General features: G+C 43.6%; 1 protein-coding gene across 1 annotated transcript in view; it reads left to right on the forward strand.

Annotated features, from left to right (window-relative positions):
• Positions 1-26,348, forward strand: part of LOC309563900 (vomeronasal type-2 receptor 26-like) — a gene marked incomplete at both ends in the record, with an annotated part of 143,362 nt that overhangs the window by 62,315 nt on the left and 54,699 nt on the right. The window contains one exon of the mRNA XM_082268533.1: positions 19,327-20,112. Within this exon, the coding sequence (XP_082124659.1) occupies positions 19,327-20,112 (786 nt within the window). The remainder of the gene's footprint in view (positions 1-19,326; positions 20,113-26,348) is intronic.

The following is a 26,348-nucleotide window of genomic DNA, read 5'->3' on the forward strand; positions in this document are numbered from 1 at the left end:
TAGGTTGTACATGCACTATGGTTCGACTTTGAGTGGATAATTGCACAGAGCACAGTAGCAATTTTTTGATCTATATATTTTTTGCACCTTATCAATTTATATATATATTGCACAATTATTTATTTATATTTATATGTGTAAGGATTGGTATGTCATTAAGATGTTTTAAATATTTGAGGATTGCACAGCATTTTATTTGACTTTGAGCATTTTATATGGTTTACATAAGGGGGTGACCCCTCATTTTCTACTTAGCACTTTAAAACGCACAGGAGAAATGATTTTATATTATTCACATATGCACTTTATTGTATGGTAGGATTTTGCGCTGCTAGAATTGAGGTTTTTAACTTCTAAATATAGCTACATTGTTTCCCCTTTTGGTGGATGTTTAGCAGCTGCAATCCTGTATATTTCCATATAATAATTAATTTATTCACTATTTATTTGCTAACACATTTGGCGCAAGTGTTTTCCCATTATTTGCAGTTTGGCACTGTGTGTATCAGAGTTAACGCAGCAAAAGAGGCAATATTGTTGCAGGACACAAATACACTTATGAAAGTATACTCAGATAACACCCCACTCTAATCTGTGGTATTGGGGGGCCACAGTTTTATCATACCAGTTCTACAAATAATTGGCCAGTAACTGTTGTCACTGTGTGTAGCACAGTTAACGCAGCAAAAGAGGCCACATTTTTGCAGGACTACAATACACTCTTAGAAAAGTATACTGTTAAATAACACCCCACTTCAATATGTGGTAATGGGGGGCCACTGGTCTATCACACCGGTTGTTCAAAAAATTGGCCAGTGAGTTTGGCACTGTGAGTTAACGCAGCAAAAGAGGCAATATTGTTGCAGGACACAAATACACTTATAAAAGTATGCTCAGATAACACCCCACTTCAATATGTGATATTGGGGGGCAACTGGTCTATCACACCAGTTATAATACATTAAAAGTGCTTTTGTCACTGTTTGTAGTATTGCTGCAGCAACGCTCAGTCACCACACCGGTCACAATGCTGCACAGTACACAATAAAAATCCACTATAATATGCTTTCTATATTACAAAGTATATTATTCGTGGATTACACCCCTATATAGTGCACTGCACACCTATACCAAATAGCAGCCCTTGAAATGACTTTTGTGGACCTTAACAGAGCGATTTGTGTCACTGACGATCTGTCCCTGATGAACACAGCATACCTCTCCCTACACTGAAAAGACTGTAGACCTATACCAAATACCAGCCCTGAAAAGGACTTTTGTGGATCTTAACAGAGCAATTTGTGTCTGGCAATCTGTCCCTGGTGCACACAGCCAACCTCTCCCTACGCTGACAAAAAGCAGAATGTGAAATGGCCGCCAGTTATGGTCTATTTATAAGGTAGGGGACATGTCCATGTGCTGAAATGTTTCAATTGGCTGTCCCGTTCCACCTGACGGCTGTGTCATGGGTCAAAGTTCTCCCCAATGTAAACTAATCTGGCCACCGCAAACAACGCCATGTGTTCGCAAAATTGTCGGGTAGCGAACAAGCAAAATTTGCAGAGAACCGACCGCCGAGCGAACCGCAAGGCCATCGCTACGTACCTGCTTGCATAAGTGGTTGTGTAGGGATGATCTGCAGCTGCAGGCATCACCACGGTACCATTTTTTAGAGCCTCAGTCGGCTTTCAGGCGATAACAGCCAATGCCACTCAGCAGCCACTCGGCCGTTATCCCAGGGAGCGGGAGGGGACTCCCCCTCCCCATCCCGCCACCTTCCACGGCTCTACCCGGGTCTCCTGTCCCACCGGGAGACCCGAGCAACCAGACGGCTGGTTGGAGTCCTGAACAAGCCAGATTCAGCTTTGCTCGGGTCTCCGATGTAGTAACCCGGAAGCGAGACATCACAACATCACTTCAGGTTTACTCGGCTGCTAACAGTGCCGATTTAAAAAAAAAGTGTCAGTATTCAAAAATGCAGATTTTGGCATTTTTTATATTTTGATGTGCAGTGGAGGGATTTGGGATCTTTTAGACCCCCCATCCCTCTATAAAGAGTACCTGTCACTGCCTATTACTGTCACAAGGGATGTTTACATTCCTTGTGACAGCAATAAAAGCGATTTCTTTTTTAACCTTTTGGCGCCTGCGCTATAGCCGAAAGACAACTACAGTGCGGTCCTAAATCGCCGAGAGGGCGTACATTGACATCGTCCCATGCACGAGCAGCCTGCGCGCTCCCTGCAAAGCACCCCCTTACCACGTGATCAGCTGTCAGCCAATGACAGCTGATCATGTGAAGTAAACAGCAGCCGGTGATCAGCTGTTTTTTTCTCCTCACACTGTTAGCCAGCTGCTGTCAGAGGGACATCGTTTCCGAAGAGGAGAGGGCAAATTGTGCCCACCAGTTCCCACCAGTGTCACACACCAGTGCCCACCAGTGCCACCTATCAGTGCCCACTAGTGCCACCAAACAGTGCCCACCAGTGCCACCTATTAGTGCCCACCAGCGCCACCTACCAGTGCCTACCAGTGCCATCTGCCAGTGCCCACTAGTGCCACCTACCAGTGCCCACCATTGTCTACCAGCACCACCTACCAGTGCCATCTATTAGTGCTCACCAGTAGAGATGGCCTTGTGGTTCGCCCGGCGGTCGGTTTGCGGCGAATTTTGCTTGTTCGCTACCCGCCAAATTTTCGGACACATGGCATAGTTCGTGGCGGCCATATTTGTTTACATTTGGGAGAACTTTGACCCGTGACACAGCAGTCAGGTGGAACGGGACAGCCAATTGAAACATTCCAGCACATGGACAGTCCCACTACCCTATAAATAGACCCGATATGGTGGGCATTTCACATTCCACTTTCTGCTAATGTAGGGAGAGGTCTGCTGTGCTCATTAGGGAGAGTTTGCTAGACACATATAGCACTGTGAAGATCCACAAAAGCCCTTTTCAGGGCTGGTTTTTCGGTATAGGCCTTCTACAGTCTCTTTTCAGGTTAGGGACAGGTATCCAGTGGTTGCTTTAGGGGCAGTTAGAGATCGGCTGCAGTCACAAATCGCTCTGTCAATGTCCACAAAGGTCCTTTTGAGGGCTGGTATTTCAGTATAGGTCTAGTATCTTTAGAGCTTAGGGCCAGGTATCCTGTGGTTGCTGTAGGAGCAGTTAGAGATCGGCTGCAGTCACACACAAATCGCTTTGTCAATGTCCACCAAAGTAATTTAAAATGCTCCAATGTCGTTTTAGGGTCTATTACAGTCTCTTTACTATAGGGGCAGGTATCCTGTGGTTGCTGTAGGGGCAGTTAGAGATCGGCTGCAGTCACATAGAAATCGCTTTGTCAATGTCCACCAAAGTCATTTAAAATGCTCCAATGTCGTTTTAAGGTCTATTACAGTCTCTTACCTATAGAGGCAGGTATCCAGTGGTTGCTGTAGGGGCAGTTAGAGATTGGCTGTAGTCACACAGAAATTGCTCTGTTAATGTCCACAAAAGTCACGTAAAGGGCTGCAAATGTTTTGGTATTGCTGTGCAGTGCACTAAAAAGGGGGGGGGGGGTGAGGGGGGTAATCCACAGTATAATATACTTTGTAGAAAGCATATTATAGTGGATTAGTACTATTATTGTGCACTCTGCAGCATTGTGACAGGTGTGGGGGTGAGACTGCGCGTTCCTGCAGCAACACTACACACAGTGACAAAAGCACTTAATGTATTATAACTGGTGTGATAGACCCATTGCCCCCCCCCCATGCCACATACTGAAGTGGGGTGTTATTTAACAGTATAATTTTCTAAGAGTGTATTTTCGTCCTGCAAAAATTTGGCCTCTCGCTGTGTAAACAGTGCTACACACGGTGACAACAGTTACTGGGCAATTATTTGTAGAACTGGTGTAATAAACCTGTGCCCCCCCCCCCCCAATGCCACATATTGAAGTGGGGTGTTATCTGAGTAAACTTTTTCAAGTGTATTTGTGTCATGCAACAATATTGCCTAGTTTGCTGAGTGAAGTCTGGTACACACAGCGCCTAATTCACTGGCCAATTTTTTGAACTGGTGTGCTACACCAATGCTCCCCCCGCCCAATGCCACATATTAAATTGAGGTGTTATTTAACAGTATACTTTTCTAAGATTGTATTTTAGTCCTGCAAACATTTGGCCTCTTTTGCTGTGTTAACTGTGCTACACACAGTGACAACAGTTACTGGCCAATTATTTGTAGAACTGACGGACCTGCAGATAGGGAGGAGAGGCAGGCAGAACTTGCATTGCAGAAGAGGTAGAAAGCAGACTGCAAATGTATCAGGAGCGAGCCATCAACCATGTACAGTCACATCTGGCGCTCCCAGGATGCCGGCACATGGCTCCACAGTGTGGGCTTTTATTAATTTGTCCGTTGCTGACACCAGTGTTGCCATCTGCAGGCTTTGCAGTCAACGCATAGGTCGCGGTAAGCCCAACACTCACCAAGGGACAACTGCCTTAAGAAGGCACCGGAAATCCCATCACCAAGCCCAGTGGGAGCAAAACTGTCAGAACCCACAAAGCCACACTCCATGCTCTCACCGTCCAGCCTCTTCTCCTTTTCCTTCTCCTTCTCCTGTCTCCTTGTCCAACACTCCACCTTCCATGATGCCGTCGTCGCGTTGTTCTCGGAAAAAGGCAGGCTTCTGTGGCTCAAATGTTGGAGCGTAAAAAAAGGTGTCAGTTCAACCCATGTGAGCTCATGTTTGCAGCCTAAACAGTCCGCCACCAACTTGTGTATACTGTGAATGCCTACTGTACCTCTAGCCATCATATACTATGTTCTTTGCTGTTAGTTCAACCCATGTGAGCTCTTTTTTGCGGCCTATAGAGGCCGCCACCTACTTGTGTATACTGTGAATGCCTACTATACCTCCTAGCCATCATATACTACATTCTTTGCTGTCAGTTCAACCCATGTGAGCTCATGTTTGCGGCCTAAACAGTAGGGATGATCGAACTTTTGAAAAGTTCGGTTCGGCCAGAACATCCGAACTTCCTGAAAGTTCGGCCCGGATTTCAGAACCCAATGGGACCCGAACTTCGGTAATCAAAAAACACCATTTTGAAGCCCTAAAACCCAATAAATGCCCCTAAAAAGTGCCTAGGGTTCTGGGTCATGCCCCAGGGACTATTAATCACACAAAAAAAGTTCTTAAAAATTGTCATTTTTGATAGAGAGCCAATTATTAAAAAAAAATAAAAAATAAAAAAAAAAAAAATTCTTTGGATTTAGTGTCTGGGGGGTCTAAAAAGTGTACCTGTGAAGTTTCAGCTCTGTAGCATGTCCAGAACCAGAAAAAAAAGATTGTTTGTATTAGGTCACTTATAGAACAGGTATATGTCTCCGCTATTTTCACACCTTGCCGGTTTAGTAGCAAGCGTTTTTTTGGGCATTTTTTGGGATTTTTTGAGGCAGACAAAACATCTGAACTTGTGTATAGGGATATATATATACACCTAGACATATATAGGTGTGATAGTAGCAGAAATATATGCTTGCGCTAATTAAATAATTAACACGAATATGGCTCCGCTCCTATCACACCTATATATGTGTAGGTGTGTATATATACCCCTATACACAAGTTCAGATGTTTTGCCTGTCTCCAAAGACCCCAAAAAAATGCCTGCAACAACACACCTGGGTGTTTTTTTTTGGCGCTAGCGTTTTTTTGGGCATTTTTTTGGGTCTTTGGAGGCAGGCAAAACATCTGAACTTGTGTATAGGGGTATATATACACACATACTTATATGTATTTTTACACTTACACATATATAGGTGTGATAGGAGCGAAGCCATATTAGTGTTAATTATTTAATTAGCGCAAGCATATATTTCTGCTACTATCACACACACTATATATTTCTAGGTGTATATATACATATAAGTATGTGTGTGTATATATACCCCTATACACAAGTTCAGATGTTTTGCTTGCTTCCAAAGACGCCCAAAAAAAATGCCCAAAAAAACGCTAGCGCCAAAAAAAAAAACGCCCAGGTGTGTTGTTGCAGGCATTTTTTGGGGTCTTTGGAGACAGGCAAAACATCTGAACTTGTGTATAGGGGTATATATACACACCTACACATATATAGGTGTGATAGGAGCGGAGCCATATTAGTGTTAATTATTTAATTAGCGCAAGTATATATTTCTGCTCCTATCACACCTATATATGTCTAGGTGTATATATACATATAATTATGTGTATATATATATATATATATATATATATATATATATATATATATATATATCCCTATACACAAGTTCAGATGTCATGCCTGACTCCAAACATATCCTAAAAAAAGCCCTATAAACGCGTGCAGCCAAAAAGCAGGCTGACAGGCGAGAAGCCATATGAGTGTTCTGTAAGTCACCTAATAGAAACAAACTTGTTTCTATTGCGGTCACCCTGACATGGAAGGGTTTGGTCACTCAGTGGTCACCCTGCCATAGCAGTCAGTCAGATCACCCTTCACTACACTACAGTCACCCTGGCACTTAACCCTTTCCCTACAGAAACAAAATTTTTGAATCTAATTAAAGTGTAAAAAAGCACTCTAACTACACTAGATATCCCTTTCCTCACACTAATAAGTGCTAAATGACACTTTTTAAGCAGAAGTCACAGAACTGCTTCCATTCTCTTCCATGTCCCTGTATTACAATGCTAGGAATTTGGCGGGGCTATCTTATATACTGAGGGGCGTATTCACTAATGATTGGCCTGTGGACCCCCTAGTCACTCCAATCACATTCCTAGCATTCTCCTGCCCCCTCAATTGGCTTTTACTAATGGTTCTGGTCCAATCACGGGCTTTTAAAGCCCATTTCCTGTCCCATTGCATTTTGGTCGGTTCTGGTTGCCGAATTCCGAACTTTTTCAGCAAAAGGTTCGGAATTCGGCCGAACCTCGAACAGCCAATGTTCGGGTCGAAGCGATGGTCGACCCGAACCGTTCGCTCATCCCTACTAAACAGTCCGCCACCAACTTGTGTATGCTGTGAATGCCTACTGTACCTCTAGCCATCATATACTACGTTCTTTGCTGTCAGTTCAACCCATGTGAGCTCATGTTTGCGGCCTAAACAGCCCTCCACCAACTTGTGTATACTATGAACGCCTACTGTACCTCTAGCAATCATATACTACATTCTTTGCTGTCAGTTCAACCCATGTGAGCTCATGTTTGCGGCCTAAACAGTCCGCCACCAACTTGTGTATACTGTGAACGCCTACTGTACCTCTAGCCATCATATACTATGTTCTTTGTTGTCAGTTCAAACCATGTGAGCTAATTTTTGGAGACTATCTGAGTATACTTTTAAAAGTGTATTTGTGTTCTGCAACAATATTGCCTCCTCTGCTGAGTTAAGTCTGGTACACACAGTGCCAAACTCACTGGCCAATTTTTTGAACAACTGGTGTGATAAACCAGTGGCCCCCCAATGCCACATATTGAAGTGGGGTGTTATCTGAGTATACTTTTATAAGTGTATTTGTGTCCTGCAACAATATTGCCTCTTTTGCTGTGTTAACTCTGATACAAACAGTGCCAAACTCACTGGCCAATTTTTTTAACAACTGGTGTGACAGACCAGTGGCCCCCCAATAGCACATATTGAAGTGGGGTGTTATTTAACAGTATTCTTTTCTAAGATTGTATTTTTGTCCTGCAAAAATTTGGCCTCTTTTGCTGTGTTAACTGTGCTACACACATTGACAACAGATACTGGCCAATTATTTGTAGAACTGGTGTGATAAACCTGTTGCCCCCCAATACCACAGATTGAAGCGGGGTGTTATCTACACAGACACATGGTCTAGCAAACATGGGCAGGGAAGGTATATCACTTTTACTGCCCACTGGGTGAACCTTCTGACGGCCGTTAAGCATGAAACCCATGGCACCCATGTAGATTTAGTTGTACCGCCACGGATTGCAAGCAGGCCTCCCTCTTCTTCTCCTCCTCCTCCATCCTCCCTCTCCTCCCTGGCTGACTCCTCCTCTTCCGCTGCTTCTGTCTCTTCTCCTGCGCCACCCAAGATCCACAGAACCGATTCCACATGCCAGGTGAGACGTTGCCATGCTGTGCTGTCTGTTGTGCCTAGAAGCCAAGAGCCACGCTGGTCCTGCACTCCTTTCAGCTTTGCGATCACAGGCAGATCAGTGGCTGACACCGCTGAACTTGTCAGTTGGTAAAGTGGTGTGCGACAACGGTGCCAATCTGCTGAGGGTGCTGAAACAGGGCAAAATAGCACATGTGCCATGCATGACACATGTCCTGAACTTGGTGGTGCAGCGATTCAATGCCAAATACCCTGGGGTCCAGGACGTCTTGCGGCAGGCCAGGAAAATCTTGGGCCATTCCCGAAGATCTTACACAGCCATGGCTCGCCTTGCTGAGATTCAGCGGCGACACAACCTGCCCCTCAGGCGTCTTATTTGTGACTGCTTGACGCGATGGAACTCAATGTTGCATATGCTCGATAGGCTGCTCCAGCAGAAACGTGCAGTTAATGACTACCTGTTTGAACTCGGCGGCAGGACAGGTTCTGGGGAGCTTGGGTTTTTTTCACCTCGCCAGTGGCTGCTCATGCGGGATGCATGCAGTCTTCTGCGGCCATTCAATGAGATCACCAAACTGGTCAGTCACGGCCAGGGCGCCATAAGTGACATCATACCTTACGCCTTCTTTCTGGAGTGTGCATTGCGTCATGTCCTTGATCAATCTGTCGAGGAGCAGGAGCAGGAAGATCAGGAAGTCGCAATGTTGAATGAATTCCCAGGGGGTTCTACTCCATCTTAAACAAATCAACAGCGGGAGTCTGAAGAGGAGTCAGAGGAGGAGGATGGTGCTGGGGGGGATGAGGAGGAGAAAGAAGAGCATGCTTTAAACCTTTCTGAGATCCCTGGTGTTATCCGTGGATGGGGGGAGGAGAACGAGGACGACATTATCCTGGATGATGAGCTGGAAGCAGGCCACTACACCGCTTCCAGTTTAGTGGGAATGGGGGCCTACATGCTGCAGTGTTTTAAGGGGGACCCCTATATAAAACGCATAAAGGCCAAGGACCAGTACTGGGTGGCAACGTACTTAGACCCCCGATACAAACACAAAATGGCGGAAATGTTACCACAATCAGAGGGCGGTCAGAATGCAGCACTTCCAGGCCTTGCTGCGGGAAATGCTGCATTCTGCTTTTCCATGCGCTGGTAGAGGAATTTCCAGTCACAGAGAGACAGTTGCGGGTAGCAATCCAACAGCGCCTGCAAGAAGAGGGCGGTTGGAAGATGTCTTGGTCACTTCAGATATGAGATCCTTCTTTCAGCCGAACCATCGACAGCTGTACTCCCGATCCAGCATGAGGGAACGCCTAGACCGACAAGTGTCCGACTACATCGGGTTAACGGCCGATGTGGACGCTCTGAGGAGTGATGAACCCCTGGACTACTGGGTGGGCAGGCTTGACCTCTGGCCAGAGCTTGCACAATTTGCTCATGACAGTGTAGACTACCTCACATTTATAAAAATGAATTAGGAATGGATCTCTGAGGAATTCAACACATGTGACCAGTAGACCAGGTTTCATCGAAATTCCTCCACCCACAACAATTCCTGGTCCTTGGCTTCGCTACATACAGCGGCATAAAAGGCATTTTATGTCCATTTAAATAGCAAATTTTTGGGGTCTTTCAGGGCCGACAATTATTTTTTCTGTGAATGCCTAATGTACCTCCAGCCACCAAATACTAAGTTTTTTGCTTTCAGTTCAAACCATGTTAGCTAATTTTTGCAGCCTATACAGGGCGACACTTCTGTATACTGTGTGAATGCCTAATGTACCTTCAGCCACAGAATACTACGTACTTGGCTGTCAGGTAAACCCATGTGGGCTAATTTTTGGGGCCAATACTGGCCGACACTTACTTCTGTATCCTGTGAATGCCTAATTTTTCAGACTGGAAATGAAAAACAATGGGTCTGTAAAGGTTCCGTCAAATTGTGGAATGGATGCGGACCCATTTTACAGATGTGTGAATGGACCCAATATGTATTAGACAATGTATTTACCGGCTGCTGTCAGTTCTGGCTGATTTATGAAAAAAATATATATATTTTGCTATAAAAAAAAATAAATAAATTTAGGGCAACTTTTTCAATTGCAATACTTCTGTTATGACATTGTCCATGTGCTGGGACTATTTTGCACAGCTAGTACGTCTTTTGTGGCTGCAAATATGACCTAAAGGTTTTTAAAGTTCGCCTCCCATTAAAGTCAATGTCAGTGGCAATCAGTGTCCCATCATAAGTGTCACCTACTAGTGCCTCTCATTGTCCATCAGTGCCAAACATCAGTTCCCATCAGTGCCCATGAGTGCTTTCTATTAGTGCCCTTCAGCGCCACATACCATCATAAGTGTCACATACCTGTGTACTTCAGTGCCCATCGGTGCCACCCATCAGTTTCACCCATCAGTGCCACCTATCAATGCCACCTTATCAGTGCCACCTTATTAGTGCAGCCTATCAGTGTCCATCAGTGCAGCCTATCAGTGCCTATCAGGGCCCATCAGTGCCGCCTTATCAGCGCACATCAATGAAGGAGAAAAATTACCTGTTTTCAAAATTTTATAACAAGCTATAAAAACATTTTTTTTTTTTTTTCAAAAAAGTATTTTTTTGTTTGTTCAGCAAAAAATAAAAACCCCAGTAGTGATTAAATAGCACCAAAAGAAAGCTCTATTTGTTTAAAAAAAATCATAAAAATTTAATTTGGGTACAGCTTTGCATGTCCGCGCAATTGTCATTCAAAGTGCGACAGCGCTGAAAGCTGAAAATTGGCCTGGGCAGGAGAAGTTTAAGTTCCCAATAGGCAAGTGGTTAAAACAGTGCTAAAAATCAAATCAGATAAATAGAAAAAAACATTTTTAAAGCGCCCCTGTCACCATGTGCTCATGCACGAAAGAAAACGCATAGGTTAGTCGCACCCACAAATGAGATTGGTGTTCCAACCACACATGTGAGGGATAGCCGCAATCGCCAGAGCAAGAGAAATAATTCTAGAAAGACCCCCTCTGTAACTCTAAACTGGTAACCATTAAAATGTTTTACATCGTCGCCTATGGAGATTTTTAAGTACCGTAGTTTGTCGCCATTCCACGAGTGTGTGCAATTTTAAACCGTAACATGTTAGGTATCTGTGTACTCGGCGTGACATCATATTTCACAATATACAAAAAAATTGGGCTGACTTTACTGTTTAGTTTTTTTAAATGCAGTGAAATGCATTTTTTCCCCAAAAAATTGTGTTTGAAAGACCGCTGCGCAAATACAGCGTGACAAAAAATATTGCAACAACCGCCTTTTTATTCTCCAGAGTCTTTGTTAAAAAAAATATATAATGTTTGGGGGGTTCTAAGTCATTTTCTAGCAAAAAATACTGATTTATCTTGTAAACGTGTCAGAAATAGGTTTGGTCCTTAAGTGGTTAAAAAAAAAGACACAATGTAAATCCATCAAAATAAAAATGCAATGATTCTTGCGCTAAAAAATGTGTACACAACCTTTTGAAAAAATCAAAATTAAAAATTTGTGCTGAAAAATGTATGTATGTATGTATGTATGTGTGTATGTATATATATATATATATATATATATAAAAATATGAGTCCGTGTATATATATATACACACACACACGTGTGCCGCAACTTAAATAGAACAATAATAAAAATAGTGAAATAAAACTATAACACTAGTTGCGCACAACACCAATAAATGAAAACAATCCTCAATAAATCAAATAATGGTGCTTCAATCAATTGTGCCCAAAAAAAATAAGTCCACAATATAGATGATAGATATGGAATCCAAAAACTCACCCTCATTTGTTGCCTACCACTCTCGTGGATAAGGCAAATTTCGCTGTGTATATTACTGTTGGCTGTAGTGTTCCACCTCGGCAATGCAGACAGAGGTCCTCATATAAACCATGGGGATTATCCTTAGCTCCAAACCATGTGGAAAAAACATATAACAGAGGGACCCCGCTGGTGCAGTACCATTCAAACACTTTATTAAATCCACAAAAACAATATATAATGCCCGTACATGTATTTAACTTGCCAAGCGCATATATACATCCAATAAACAAATGAGAGGGATAGGGGAGCTCACTCTAGTCCGGGAATCAGGAAGTGATGAAACGCGTCAGTGGCTTGGCTACACGACAGACTGAATGAGTGATCGAGGTGAGCAGAGTGATTCGTCTGGCTCCGTGGATACAATGTACTTCACGCTGCAGCATCCCGGACTAGGGTGAGCTCCCCTATCCCTCTCATTTGTTTATTGGATGTACAGTATATATGCGCTTGGCAAGTTAAATACTTGTACGGGCATTATATATTGTTTTTGTGGATTTAATAAAGTGTTTGAATGGTACTGCACCAGCGGGGTCCCTCTGTTATATGATTTTTCCCACATGGTTTGGAGCTAAGGATTATCCCCCAACCTCCTGGTTTATATGAGGACCTCTGTCTGCATTGCCGAGGTTGAACACTACAGCCAACAGTAATATACACAGCGAGATTTGCCTTATCCACGAGAGTGGTAGGCAATAGAGTTGAGCGGACACCTGAATGTCCGTGTTCGGCGGGTTCGGCCGGACTTGAAAAAAAAGTCCGGGTCCGTGTCCCGGACATTTACCGAACTTTTCCCGGACACCGAACCCCATTGAAGTCAATGGGGACCCGAACTTTCAGGCACTAAAATGGCTCTAAAACACCAATGGAAAGGGCTAGAGTGCTTCAAATGGCAGCAAAACGTAGTTAAGAGCATGGCAAGTGCTCTGCAAACAAATGTGGATAGGGAAATAACTTAAAACAACAAAAAAAACAGAAAAATAAAACAATTTTCTTCATCTCTGAAGGACGAGGCCCATATGGAGTAGGAGGGAGGTTGAGGTGGTGGTGGATGTGGCGGTGTCATAGGCGTGCGCACAGGGTGTGCCGGGTGTACCTGGGCACGACCTAATCACCTAGGGCACATAGCATTATCGCTCTGTTTGCCAGTGAGGAGATGGGAAAGATCTCCCTCGGACCTGCTCTGCTCTATTTCTCTTTGCCAGCAGGGAGAGTAATGTATTGGGGCCATGTACATGTAGGCAAACACATGCATGTGTATTTAAACTGTGGGGTGCACACCCTAATGCAATAGGCTGCGCACACCTATGGGCAGTGTAGGTGGAAGCGGCGGTGGAGGAGGACCAGGGCCGGATTAAGAGCATCATGGGCTTGGTGCTGAGGATTTTGAAGGGCCTTAAGGGCCGTGCCTTGGCATGCACCCAGAGGAGGAAGGGTGCAGCCATGCATGCCTAATTCAACATGGGATGCTGTCTCTAAAGCCCATAAATACATCCATGCATCGGCAACTGTCCCTCCTTGTCCGGCCTTCTTGCTGTGTGGGGAGGTTCTGAGGAAGCTGCCTGGGGAAGCGAGCATAGAAGCCAGACTTCTGTGTTTACAAGTGACAGAAGAGCGGTAACAGTGAATATGGCCAACCCGGGGCCTATATTAAGGTAGGGGCCTGGAGCTGCAGCTCCAATAGCCCCTATGTTAATCTGGCCCTGAGGAGGACGAGGTAGCCAACACTGCTTTTTTTCAGAAATTTTAAATGAGGGTACACCCCAAAAGAGTGAGAAAGAGCAAAAATAGAACAATGGCTGGGTAAGGTCGGTATCCATCGCTATTCTGCACAAGGTACGGAAAAGTCCTGTGGGATCCATGCCTGGTTCATTTTAATAAACGTGAGTTTGTCCACATTGTCTCTGGACAGGCGGCTGCGCTTGTCTGTGATAACGCCCCCAGCCGTGCTAAATACCCGTTCAGATAATACACTGGCTGCAGGGCACACCAGCACCTCCAAGGCGTAAAGGGCAAGCTCAGGCCCCCTTCAGAAGTTGAAGGGGGCAGACCCGTCATTCAGTACGTCTAGGCGTGTGCACACATACTGCTCCACCATGTTGGTGAAATGCTGCCTCCTGCTAAGACGTTCCATATGAGCTGCTGGTGCTGCTGTTTGTTGTGGCGTGCTGACAAAGCTTTTCCACATTTCGGCCATGCTAACCCTGCCTTCTGAGGTGCTGGCGGTGCCCTGGTTGCGTTGGCGACCTCTTCCTCCTCCTCCTCCTCTGCCTTGTGCTTCCACTGTGGCCCCATTTTCAGGTGGGAATGCCAGCAGCATCGCGTCTACCAGCGTGTGCTTGTACTCGCGCATCTTGCGATCGCGCTCCAGTGAGTGAATTAAGGACGGTACGTTGTCCTTGTAACGGGGATCCAGCAGCGTGGCCACCCAGTAATCAGCACAAGTAAGAACGTGGGCAACTCGGCGGTCGTTGTGGAGACACTGCAGCATGTAATCGCTCATGTGTGCCAGGCTGCCCAGAGGCAACGAAAGGCTGTCCTCTGTGGGAGGTGTATCGTCTGTGTCCTCTGTATCCCCCCAGCCACGCACCAGTGATGGCCATGAGCTGGACTGGGTGCCACCCTGCTGTGAACATGGTTCCATTTCCTCCTCCACCTCATCCTCCAGAACTGTGCCCCTGCTGGACAATTTTGTCCCTGGCGTTTGTGTGTGCAGGAACCCACCCTCGGAGCCCCTTGTGAATGACTGCCCTGAAAGCCTTGTAAATGTTACCTCTTCATCCTTCTCCTCCTCCTCCTCATCCTGTGCCACATCCTCTTCCATCATCGCCCAAATTTGTTTTTTCAAGGAGGAATAGAAGTGGGATAGTTAAGCTGACAATGGCGTCATCGGCACTGGCCATGTTGGTGGAGTACTCAAAACAGCGCAACAAGGCACACAGGTCTCGCATGGAGGCCCAGTTATTGGTGGTGAAGTGGTGCTGTTCTGCAGAGCAACTCACGCGTGCGTGCTGCAGCTGAAACTCCACTATGGCCTGTTGCTGCTCGCACAGTCTTTCCAGCATGTGCAAGGTGGAGTTCCACCTTGTGGGCACGTCACATATGAGGCGGTGAGCGGGAAGGCCGAAGTTACGCTGCAGCGCTGACAGGCGAGCAGCAGCAGGGGGAGAATGCCGAAAGTGCGCACAGACGGCCCGCACTTTCTGCAGCAGCTCTGACATATCGGGGTAGTTTTTAAGGAACCTCTGCACCACCAAATTCAGCACATGTGCCAGGCAAGGGATGTGCGTCAAACCGGCTAGGCCCAGAGCTGCTATGAGATTTCGCCCGTTATCGCACACCACCAGGCCGGGCTTAAAGGCTCGCTGGCAGCAACCACTCATTTGTCTGCTGTTCCATGCTCCTCCACAACTCCTGCATGGTATGTGGTTTTTTCCCCCAAACAGGCAAGTTTTAAAACTGCCTGCTGTCGTTTACCCCTGGCCGTGCTGAAGTTGGTGGTGAAGGTGTTACGCTGTCCGGATGAGGAGGCGGTAGAGGATGAGGAAGCGGAGTAGGAGGAGTTAGGAACAGGAGGCAAACTGAAGCGCCCTGCAATCCTTGGCAGTGGAAGGAGATGCGCCAAACAAATTTAAAAGGTGTATCTCACACGTACCGATACAGACTATGCCGTAATTTAATTTTTTACACTCCAAAAGGGTGTATATTGAATAGGGGAATAGGAAAACTTTTATAATACGGTGTATCTCACACGTACAAACACAAACTAGGCCCCGATTACAATTTTTTGTACCCTAAAGGCAGGATGAGGAAGAGGAGTAGGAGGAGTTGGGAACAGGAGGCAAACTGAAGCGCCCTGCAATCCTCGGCGGTAGAAAGAGATGCGCCAAACACATTTAAAAAGGTGTATCTCACATGTACCGATACAGACTATCCCGCAATTTAATTTTTTACACTCAAACAGGGTGTATATGGAATAGCGGAATAGGACAAATTTTACAAAACGGTGTATCTCACACGTACAAACACAAACTAGGCCCCGATTACAATTTTTTGTACCCTAAAGGCAGGATGAGGAGTAGGAGGAGTTCGGAACAGGCAGGAGGCAGACTGAAGCACCCTCAAGTCCTCGGCAGTATGAGATGCGCCCCAAAAATTGGAAAGGTGTATCTCACACGTACCGACAAAGACTATCCCGCAATTTAATTGTTTATACCCAAAGGTTTTGATTAAATAGCGGAATAGAAAATATGATATCAAAAGGTGTATGTATCTCACACGTACCGACACAGACTATCCCGCAATTTAATTGTTTATAACCAAAGGTTTTTATTCAATAGCGGAATAGAAAATATTATCGAAAAAAGTGTATGTATTTCACACGTACAGAACCAGACTAGGCCCCAATTACTATTTTTTGTACCCCCAAAGGCAGGATGAGGAGTAGGAGGAGTACGGAACAGGCAGCACCCTCAAATCCTCAGAAGTATGAGATGCACCCCAAAAATTGGAAAGGTGTATCTCACACGTACCAACACAGACTATCCCGCAATTTAATTGTTTATACCCAAAGGTTTTGATTGAATAGCGGAATAGAAAATATTATCCAAAAAAGTGTATGTATCTCACACGTACAGAACCAGACTAGGCCCCAATTACTATTTTTTGTACCCCCAAAGGCAGGATGAGGAGTAGGAGGAGTATGGAACAGGCAGCACCCTCAAATCCTCAGAAGTATGAGATGCACCCCAAAAATTGGAAAGGTGTATCTCACACGTACCAACACAGACTATCCCACAATTTAATTGTTTATACCCAAAGGTTTTTATTGAATAGCGGAATAGAAAATATGATATAAAATTGGTGTGATTTATCAATAGCACATGTGAACAGCAGTGTCTTCTATCATTCAGCTCTGCTGCAGGCTATGGAGGGAAAAAAAAAATTCCCCTTTTAAGTGTAATTTTTAACTAGATTATTACAGATTATGCCACAATTTAATTTTTTTAACCCAAGGCTGTATATTGAATAGTGGAATAGAAAAAAAAGTGTATGATTTTTGAAACCACTCAGTAATAGCACATGTGAACACACACAGCAGTGTATTATCACAGTCAGCACAGCAGCACTGAAGGAAAAACCCTGCACACAGTGACTGATAGAAAAAGACTTTTCTCCCTCCTCCTCAGTGGGCAAAAAAGATTGTGTTCACTGCACCCCACACACAGCAAAATCGATGTGGACCACTGACATCTGCCTATCTCCAGCCTCTCCCTAAAAGGATTGATAAGATCGGTCACTGCAAACCCCCCCACACAGCAATATCGGTTGTAGAACACTGACCCTAAAAATCAGCAGCCTCGCCCTAAAATGCCCTACAACTCGCCCTGCATAACACACTCCTACCTGTCCCTCAATTCTTTCCGGACACAAATGGTTTTTGCCTGTCTGTCCCTAATCAGCAGCCAGCACGTATGATGTGTGCTCTGTCCCTGAACTAACACAGCAGAATGACGCAGCGGCGCTGGCTCGAACTTATAAAGACTTGGTCACATGCTTCAGATGGCCAATCACAGCTACTGATACATTTGTAGGCATGGCTGGGATGGCTTAAGGCACACCAGTTAAACGCTTGTTGATTGGCTGTTGAAAGCCCGCCATGAAAAGCGCGCCAATGCATACAAAACCCGGAAATAAAATGACCGAACACGGATTTTTACCCGAACATACAGTAAAGTGTTCGGGTCCGTGTTCTGGTAACAAAAATCCAATTATTCGGTACGAACACGAACAATACAGTCCGTGTTCGCTCAACCCTAGTAGGCAACAAATGAGGGTGAGTTGCTAATCTGACGGGTGTGGAGCACATCGGTGGTGGATCTAATTTGGGTGTCACCTTATTAGCACTGGAATCTCACAAGATCATTAGGTTTATCACGTTTATAGAAGCATTTTTTGGACTTAATTTTTTGGACTCACATTTATTCTCTGTATATTCAGTTTTTGGATTCCATATCTATCATCTATATTGTGGACTTATTTTTTTGGGCACAATTGATTGAAGCACCATTATTTGATTTATTGAGGATTGTTTTCATTTATTGGTGTTGTGGGCAACTAGTGTTATGGTTTTCTTTCACTATTTTTATTAATGTAAATCCATCATCGGTTACGTTGACCAGTGATGTAGATCTTCATCATATATGATGAACAATGCTTACCGATCCGGCAAAATAAAAAAACACACTGACTGCCAACATACTGTCATTTGTTCTCGATGACTGCCCCACATGCCCAGCGACTCAGCCCCAGCCAAGCATTAGTCCCGATTCCCGTGTGCATCCCGCCGCCGAACTTAGCAAGTCGCAAGCGCCTGTCAGCTCTGGGCTGCTGTCAGGCCACTTGGGCCATGGAGGAGGAGCCCACAACTGCAGGAATGGCTGTCTGCCTCCACAGGAACAGGCCCACACACGACAGTCAAGTCTGACTCCTGTCCGTGTGTGTGTTCACCGGACCCAGCTGCCAAACTTGGAAGCTGTCATTAGCCTGGGACTGCTGTACCAATAAATATCGCCTTATCAATAGTTTGCATTTTTATTCTTGTGGGTGATTGTTTAGGCAGGTCCCCACAGCAGTGCCCAGGGCCCTTTAATGCTCCTAAGATGGCACTGGCCTGCCAGTGACATTAGTACAGTGACAGTGCATATTTTTTAGCACTGATCACTGTATTAGTGTCACTGGTCCCCAAAAAGTGTCAAAATTGTCGACTAGGTGTCCGATTTGTCAACTGCAATATCGAAGTCCCGCTACAAGTTGCTGATCGCTGCCATTACTATACAATGTATATATACTGTGTACAAATAGCCCGTAGTTTGTAGACGTTATAATTTTTGCACAAACCAATCAATATACACTTATTGGGGTTTTTCTTTACCAAAAATATGTAGCAGAATACATATTGGTCTAAATTGATGAATTTGATTTTTTTTTACATTTTTTTTTATTGGGTGTGTTTTTATAACAGAAAGTAAAAATTGTTTTTTTGTTGTTTTTTTCAAATTGTTGATCTCTTTTTGTTTATAGCGCAAAAAAAAAAAAACTGCGGAGGTGATCAAATACCACCAAAAGAAAGCTCTATTTGTGGGGAAAAAAGGACACAAATGTTATTTGGGTACAGCGTTGCACACCTGTGCAACTGTCAGTTAAAGTAACGCAGTGTCGCAAAAAAATGGCCTGGTCATAAAGGCGGGTAAATCTTTCAAATCTAATGTGGTTAAAGGAAGGGGCGGGGTGTACCTGGGTGATGTCATTGACCAAACGTGACAATAGTGACATAATCCTCTTATATCGTTTTTCTACAGATCAGCCATGGAGTCACCGACCCTCTCCTGAGCGACAGAGAAAAATTCCCAAACTTTTACCGCACCGTTCCAAGCAACAGGTTTTGGTATGGGCTGGTTATAGATTTCCTGAAAACTTTTAGATGGAATTGGGTTGGAATAATTACATCCAGTGATGGAACCGGAGAAACAGAATTGCGGGATCTGAGAAAAGAGATGACCAGACATGGGATCTGCATAGAATTTGTCGTTTACCTCACTGATAATGAGAAAATTAACAGAGAGAGGGTGAAGATTATTGAGAATTCCTCTACCAATGTTGTCATACTTTGCGGCCATTTTAAATATGAATATATGGCGTTTTCTAAAGAATCAAATGTTCTCAGACAAAATATGACATTAATTGTCAGTTTGTCATGGAATATAGTTGGATATCTAGAGATGAGCCTGAAAGAAACATTTAACTGCAGCATTACAGCGATGTATGGTCTCCACTACATTCCTGGATTAGAGGAATATATGCATAACGTCCATCCATCCAAACGCCCAGATGATTCATTGCTGGAAGATATTTGGCTTATAAAGTTTAATTGTCCTTCCTCTAATGTATATAAAAATGGTCTATTGGCAGATGGGCCTGTCTCTAACATCACTTGCACTGGACCAGAATCATTGGCATATCGCTTTACCAAGAAGAATGAGGGGCAATTTTATTTCATCTACACTGCGGTATACGCTCTGGCTCACGCTTTGAACAATATGAAACTAAAAAGAAATAAATCTGGAAATTATGGAATAAGGAAAAAAGTGAGTTTATTTCCTAATTTATCTATTCCACTAGATGTCGTGTCTATCATATATTCTGGTTAGAAGTAGAGATATGGGACTGGAATAACAAGTGATCTCTCTATCAGTGAGAGTCCAAAATAGTGAAACACAAAACCGTTAAATTATTTTTGTAAGTAGTGTTGTGCAAGCTCTAAAATGAATCAATGTATTAAATCGGTTATGATCAATCAATCAAATATCCATGTGACATATGTTTAAAATAATTAAAGTGAAACCCATATAAGGTGCATAAAATGAGTGCAGTCCAAATCAATGTGTATAAAGTATATAGTGGATAATAATTCAATCTTCAATGGTGATCTGTATGAACAGTCCACTTTAAAAATCAATCGGAGTGTGATTATGTTAAGACAAATGGTGTGCTTCCACCTCCTTGTGTCACCTAATGAAATTACAATCCCGTGGTTGGTAAAAGGCTCCATTAATCTCAGCCTAATCCTGGTTTTGCTAGATGTACCTAAGCAATCTGTGGTGAAGGCTCCTGTAAGGCGCCATCCACTGCACTTATCTGCATGTTAGGATAAAATAAAATGACCTCCCATTGTGTAGTATTTAAAATAATGTTTTTTAATAAAAGAGTAACTCTTACATCGAACAAAAGCATAAAAAACGCCTTGGTATATCAGGTCTCCAACATCACTTCCGGGCCAGGGTGCCCTACTCGTTACGTCACATCACCAGACTTCATCAGGGGAACCGGATTAGATGTATTAGATGCCATTTAACTAATGGACACAGGGAATATAGAGGTAGCCATTTTCTAGTAGTTACCATAAATATTAGGCAGTGGCCATTTTTGATATGATCTGAATCTGTAGTCCAACCAATAGAGATTGGAGAGAACTCTTCCTAAGTGGCCATTTTTTTGTAGAACATGTCATTTCGCCACAGAGATTTATAACTACAGACTTCATAATGGGGAATGGATTGGAATGAAGTCAATTGTGGTGAAGCAGCCGACCTATGTTACCACAAAATTGGAATGATGGTACAATAGATTGAACATATCATAATGTACATAAAATGCATATCTTGAGACCACAGTTAATAAATGAAGTGCATATTGTAACTATAAAATACCTATATCACCCGCTTAAAAAAATATATAAATCTGATAGGGTCAACTTAAAAAAAAGAAATAATAAAATGTATATATATTTAATATTATTAAAATAAAATATAATTCATTTTACTATCCTCATATATATATATATATAGTTTTCAGGTTATGTATCCATATTGATTCCTTCTGGCTAATAGTTTAATTTTGTGCCTCCCCCTCCATGCTCTATTATTTTTTCTTTACCCCAGATTGTAAGTATGTAGGATCCCTATTGTGTACCTGTGGAAAGTGTTTGGATACTCTATGTTTCGGATACCCCTTCTTTATGTTGTGTATGTGTTATTTTATTCTACTTCTTTTAGTTCTTCCTACATACTGTAACTGACAATCACATTCAAGGACACACACTACTCCTTCTGTGTTGCAGCTGATGAAGTCTCTAATGGGATAAGTCAATCCCGTTTTGGTGCCTGTAAACTCAACACGTTCGGTATTTGGTTTCTGTGAAATCTTACATGCATGATAAAATTTGCATGAATGGAAACCCTTCCCTGTATAAAAAGTAAATGTTCTATTTGTTGCGATAAACTTGGTTTATCAGATAGTATATTTTTTAGATGTTTATGGGCTTTCAAGACATGCCAATGTCATTTGATAAATGTTTCTACTTGTTTGTGTTGGACATTATAGTCCCTTTGTTGTTCTTCTGTAACAAAATGTTCCTCTTTATCTTCCCTACCTGGTCAACTTGATCACTTCTGAATCTATGGGTATATCCTTTGTTGATGAACCTTCTTCTCATCATTTCTGCTTGGGTCATGTAGTCCTCTAATTTTGTGCAATTCCATCGCAACCTCATCAATTGGCCTCTTTGAATCTTGTAAATCCATGGGTTGAAATGACAGCTGTCAACTGGTAAATAACTGTTTCTGTCTTTCTTTTTAAAAAAGTTTTTTTGTTACCAGGTTATTATCTTCCATTATGATCTCTAGATCCAGGAAATCTATTTTTTCATTGCTGATGTTCCATGTTTTGAATTTTGTAATTCTTGTTGAGATTTATCAAGAATTCCTCCGACAATTCCTGGTCACCTTTCCATAACACAATCAAGTCATTTATAAATCTTTTATATAATAGAAGTTGTATAGGTCGATTTTGGTATATTGCTTCAACATCCTACTGTGCCATGAATGCATTAGCCACACAGGTCGCAAATTTGCCTCCCAAAGCTATACCGGATTTCTGCTTATAGTAGCCTTGGTCATACAGGAAATTTTTTTTTTCAGGCAAAAATCCAGATTGGATTAAATATTTTCTCTGGGGCGTGGTTTGGCCTCTCTGGTGGATGGCTGCCTGAATCTGGAGCTCCCGCCGCCACGGGTCGTTTCTGACCATTTGCTGGAGAATCAGCCTGCTCTTCTCAGTGGTAAGCATGGGGACAGCTTCCCGCAACTCTTCTGCCACTAGATCCCACTCCCCTCGTGAATCAGGCAGCAGGATTAGCCAGAACATTCCAGATATCTTTCGCTCACAGACGCCGCCATCCTCTCTCTCCCCCATGACCATCATAGTAGGAGTGGGTGATCTGAACACAACACCACCCCAGTAGCTATGCCTGAATGATCTGAGGGCAATAGCCACCGATATAAAGGACACACTTGGGGCCGCCATCTCTGACTTGCGGTTAGACATACAGTCCCTATCAGGCTGAGTCCATGATGTGGAACAGATCACATCATGCAATGACTTAACGATCCGTAAAGTGACCCATAAATTAGACACACAAACTCTACAGATGAGAGACCTCAAGCGCCATCTAGAAGACCTTGACAACAGGGGGAGAAGGTATAATCTTAGAGTCAGAGGCCTACCTGAGGCAGTGGGTGCAGACCAGCTCTTGCCCACAGTGGTGGGCCTATTCAATAAACTCCTTGATCGCCCATCCCTAACACTGATAAACATAGAATGCATACATCGTGCCCTGAGACCCAGGGGGAGGGATGTGGTCTGATGCCTAGTTGACTTTAAGCTAAAAGAGGAGATAATTCATAAGGCTAGGAACAGAATCCAACTAGAACATGATGGGGCTCCATTCACATTTACCATGATGTTTCTAACATCACACTCCAACACAGATGAGACTTACGTCCTTTCTTGATTCCCTGCGGGCAAAATGCATTCACTACAAGTGGAAGTTTTCCTTCTGCTTGTCAGCCACCTACCAAGGCCAGACAGCCTCTCTGAGAGTCCCAGAGGATCTCCCACACTTCTGTTCCTCCATGTCAAGCACAAAAATGGTGATTTAAGGTTATGAGTAAGCGATCATAGTGTCATGAAACGCGTCAACCTATGTACCTGTCTTGTGATGTGTCAATCCTGTATGAATCTTGTGGTGATGAATAAAACTTCAATGCTTCTATCAACGTCGGAGTGCGGTCACTATTGTTGTGCTTGAAGTGTTATCTGGATTACGGGTTCCAACGCGCACCTGACTCAAAGCCTCACCTGAGCGGCTTGCCTGTTTTTGATCTGTACTCTGCTCCTCCATGGACCTGCCACTGATTGAACTTCCCAACTGGTACGCTGAATTCAGAGGATTCCTCTCAGGCAAGTCTATGCACAGAGAAGAACCAGATGCCAAGGATGTGAGGTTCCGCCATCACTGCTCACCATCGGGAGCCAGATCCCATACCTCACACCCAAGTTCGCAACATGGTGCAAGTCCCACAAAACCTCCACACCAACGCTGAGCATGGCGGGACAACTAACAGATCTACACTTTTTTCTTCCACTCACCTGGACCAGAGTCTCCTTCTGACAGCCAAATTCATATACTTTCTTCTGGTTACAATGTCCCCCAGTTCAGCCCTATTACTTTCAAATTTTAGCAGCTTTCACAAGCTTGCCACCTCGGATGTTACAACAACTAGCCCTCTAACAAGGGTGCCATCTGGATGTACTTCATGCCTCCCATTCCCTCTCATCAGTTATTTCCCTAATGAACTATCTCCACAGGGATTGAACTGGTAATTTGCTCATTGTCTGCCATTCAGTACGACCCAACACTCACGTGCCCTCCCATGGAAACATGCCCCCTTATGTTTTTGCTACCTTGTTTTCCCCTGAGCCATTTTACAATTTTAAAGACAAGATTTTGTTTACTCCCTGGCAAAAACACCCCAGTGACAGTAATGTCTTGAAGATCAGCTTACTTTTTATCCCAATCTACCAAAAAGGGAAGGGAATGGAGAGGGGATGTTTTCTCTCGACATATGTTTGTTTTTGTTTCTGTTGTTAACTATAGTTCTTATTCTAGAAATGGAACAACTATCTACAGATGTATGAATATGCTACAAGAACACTGTGTGACATTATCCCCCCCTGTTGACGATCGCCTTTGCCTTCATTCTCTAAGAACTTCTCACCTATGGATACCCGTCACTAGAGTTTGGGAATGTAAGCAATAATATGACTATGGCATTATTGTTATATGTTGTTTATTAGCCTTCATTCTCAAACGAACCATCCCTTTACCAGTTTTCAGTTAAAGGTTGTATACATCACAATGTTTTTTTTTTTTTGTCTACTTGTCTACCGGTATTCTACTTTGTTATGCTTGTGGGTACATCGCCTTTACTTGAATATATAAAAGCTAACATGTTGCTCACTGTATTCACACAATATCCCCTGATATGTAGGATTATTCTTCTCGTGCTATCCCCCCATCACCTGTATTCTTAACACATTATTTTAGAAGATCCCCTAAGCTCATTCCTCCTGTGCTGTGTTTTTTACTGACCTGTGGCAGTGGCGTTCAGTATTAGGTTGCATCCAACTTCTACTGGATAGGTCACTTCCAACCCCCACATAGTGGTACCAGATCTACTCTTACCTACTGACTTCACTACTTCTGTAGCCTCACCACTATACCTCTCTGACAAGCTCTGGCTAACGACAGGTGGGCAGGTCCCCCCGTTAACGGACCTTTTCCTTCCCTCCCACTCCACTTTCTCCACCCTATCCCCACCCCACCCACCTCCCCTCCCCCCTTCTGCTCATGGCCTCCACTTCAAAAATTGTCACCATGGACACCTCCACTTCTGATCCACCTCTACAAAAAATCAAGCTCTACTCACTTAATGTAAAAGGCCTGAACACACCTTAAACATGCACCAAACTTCTCCTATCTCAACGTAAAAGCAAGGCAGACGTTGTATTCCTCCATTTTAGAATGGATAATACCTCTAAATTATATAATGCATACTTCCCCATTGAACTTCATGCATCTAATAAAGAGTCCAAATCTAAAGGGGTTCTATCCTCATCTCTAAAAACTGTCCCCTTCAGATCCTAGATACAATTATCGACGAATAAGGTAGATACCTTTTTGCCAAGGTAACTAACTTTGGCTTGTGTGTGTGTGTGTGTGTGGGGGGGGGGGGGACATTAACATAGCCCTCAATCCTCATCTGGATTCCTCATCAGGCACATCATCAATACCATGTAGAGCTTTCCACGCTATCAAACTCCAATTATACTAACTCACATTAAATGACACCTGGCACGCCTTTTTTCCTAACACTAAATATTTCACTTATTTCTCGCCCCCTCATAATAAATATTCCAGGATTGATTACTTCTTCATCTCCCAAAACCATTTCTACTCCTTTCAAAATGCCTCTATGCCTCCTTGAATCTATGCTACTGTCCGACCATTGTCCTATTAGTGCAACCCTGACTTTCTTCACAAAGGTCTCTAACTTCAAAATCTGGAGACTTGACAACTCTCTGCTGTCCAACCCAGAAAACATACAATTCCTCAATTCTTGTCTGATGCAGTACTTTGAAGAGAGCAGATCTCCTGAGATAACTTCTCTCTCGATATGGGCTGCGCACAAGTGTGTTGTTAGAGGAGAATTTATCTCCTTGGCCTCAAAACGGAAAAAAAGCCCAACAAGCCCAAATTAACAAACTCTCAGAATGCAGCCACTCTCTCCAACAACTTCATAAACAATCTTAGCTTCCCAAACACTTGACAAACTCTCTCAGGCCCGAAAAGAGCTTCTTGATGAACTCAGGAAAATTATACAACGCAAATTCTCTCTATCCCAATGCATATTTTACGAGTTCG

Source organism: Pelophylax lessonae (genome assembly GCF_965119305.1).
Source record: "Pelophylax lessonae genome assembly, chromosome: 1".
NCBI classification, from domain to species: Eukaryota; Metazoa; Chordata; class Amphibia; order Anura; family Ranidae; genus Pelophylax; species Pelophylax lessonae.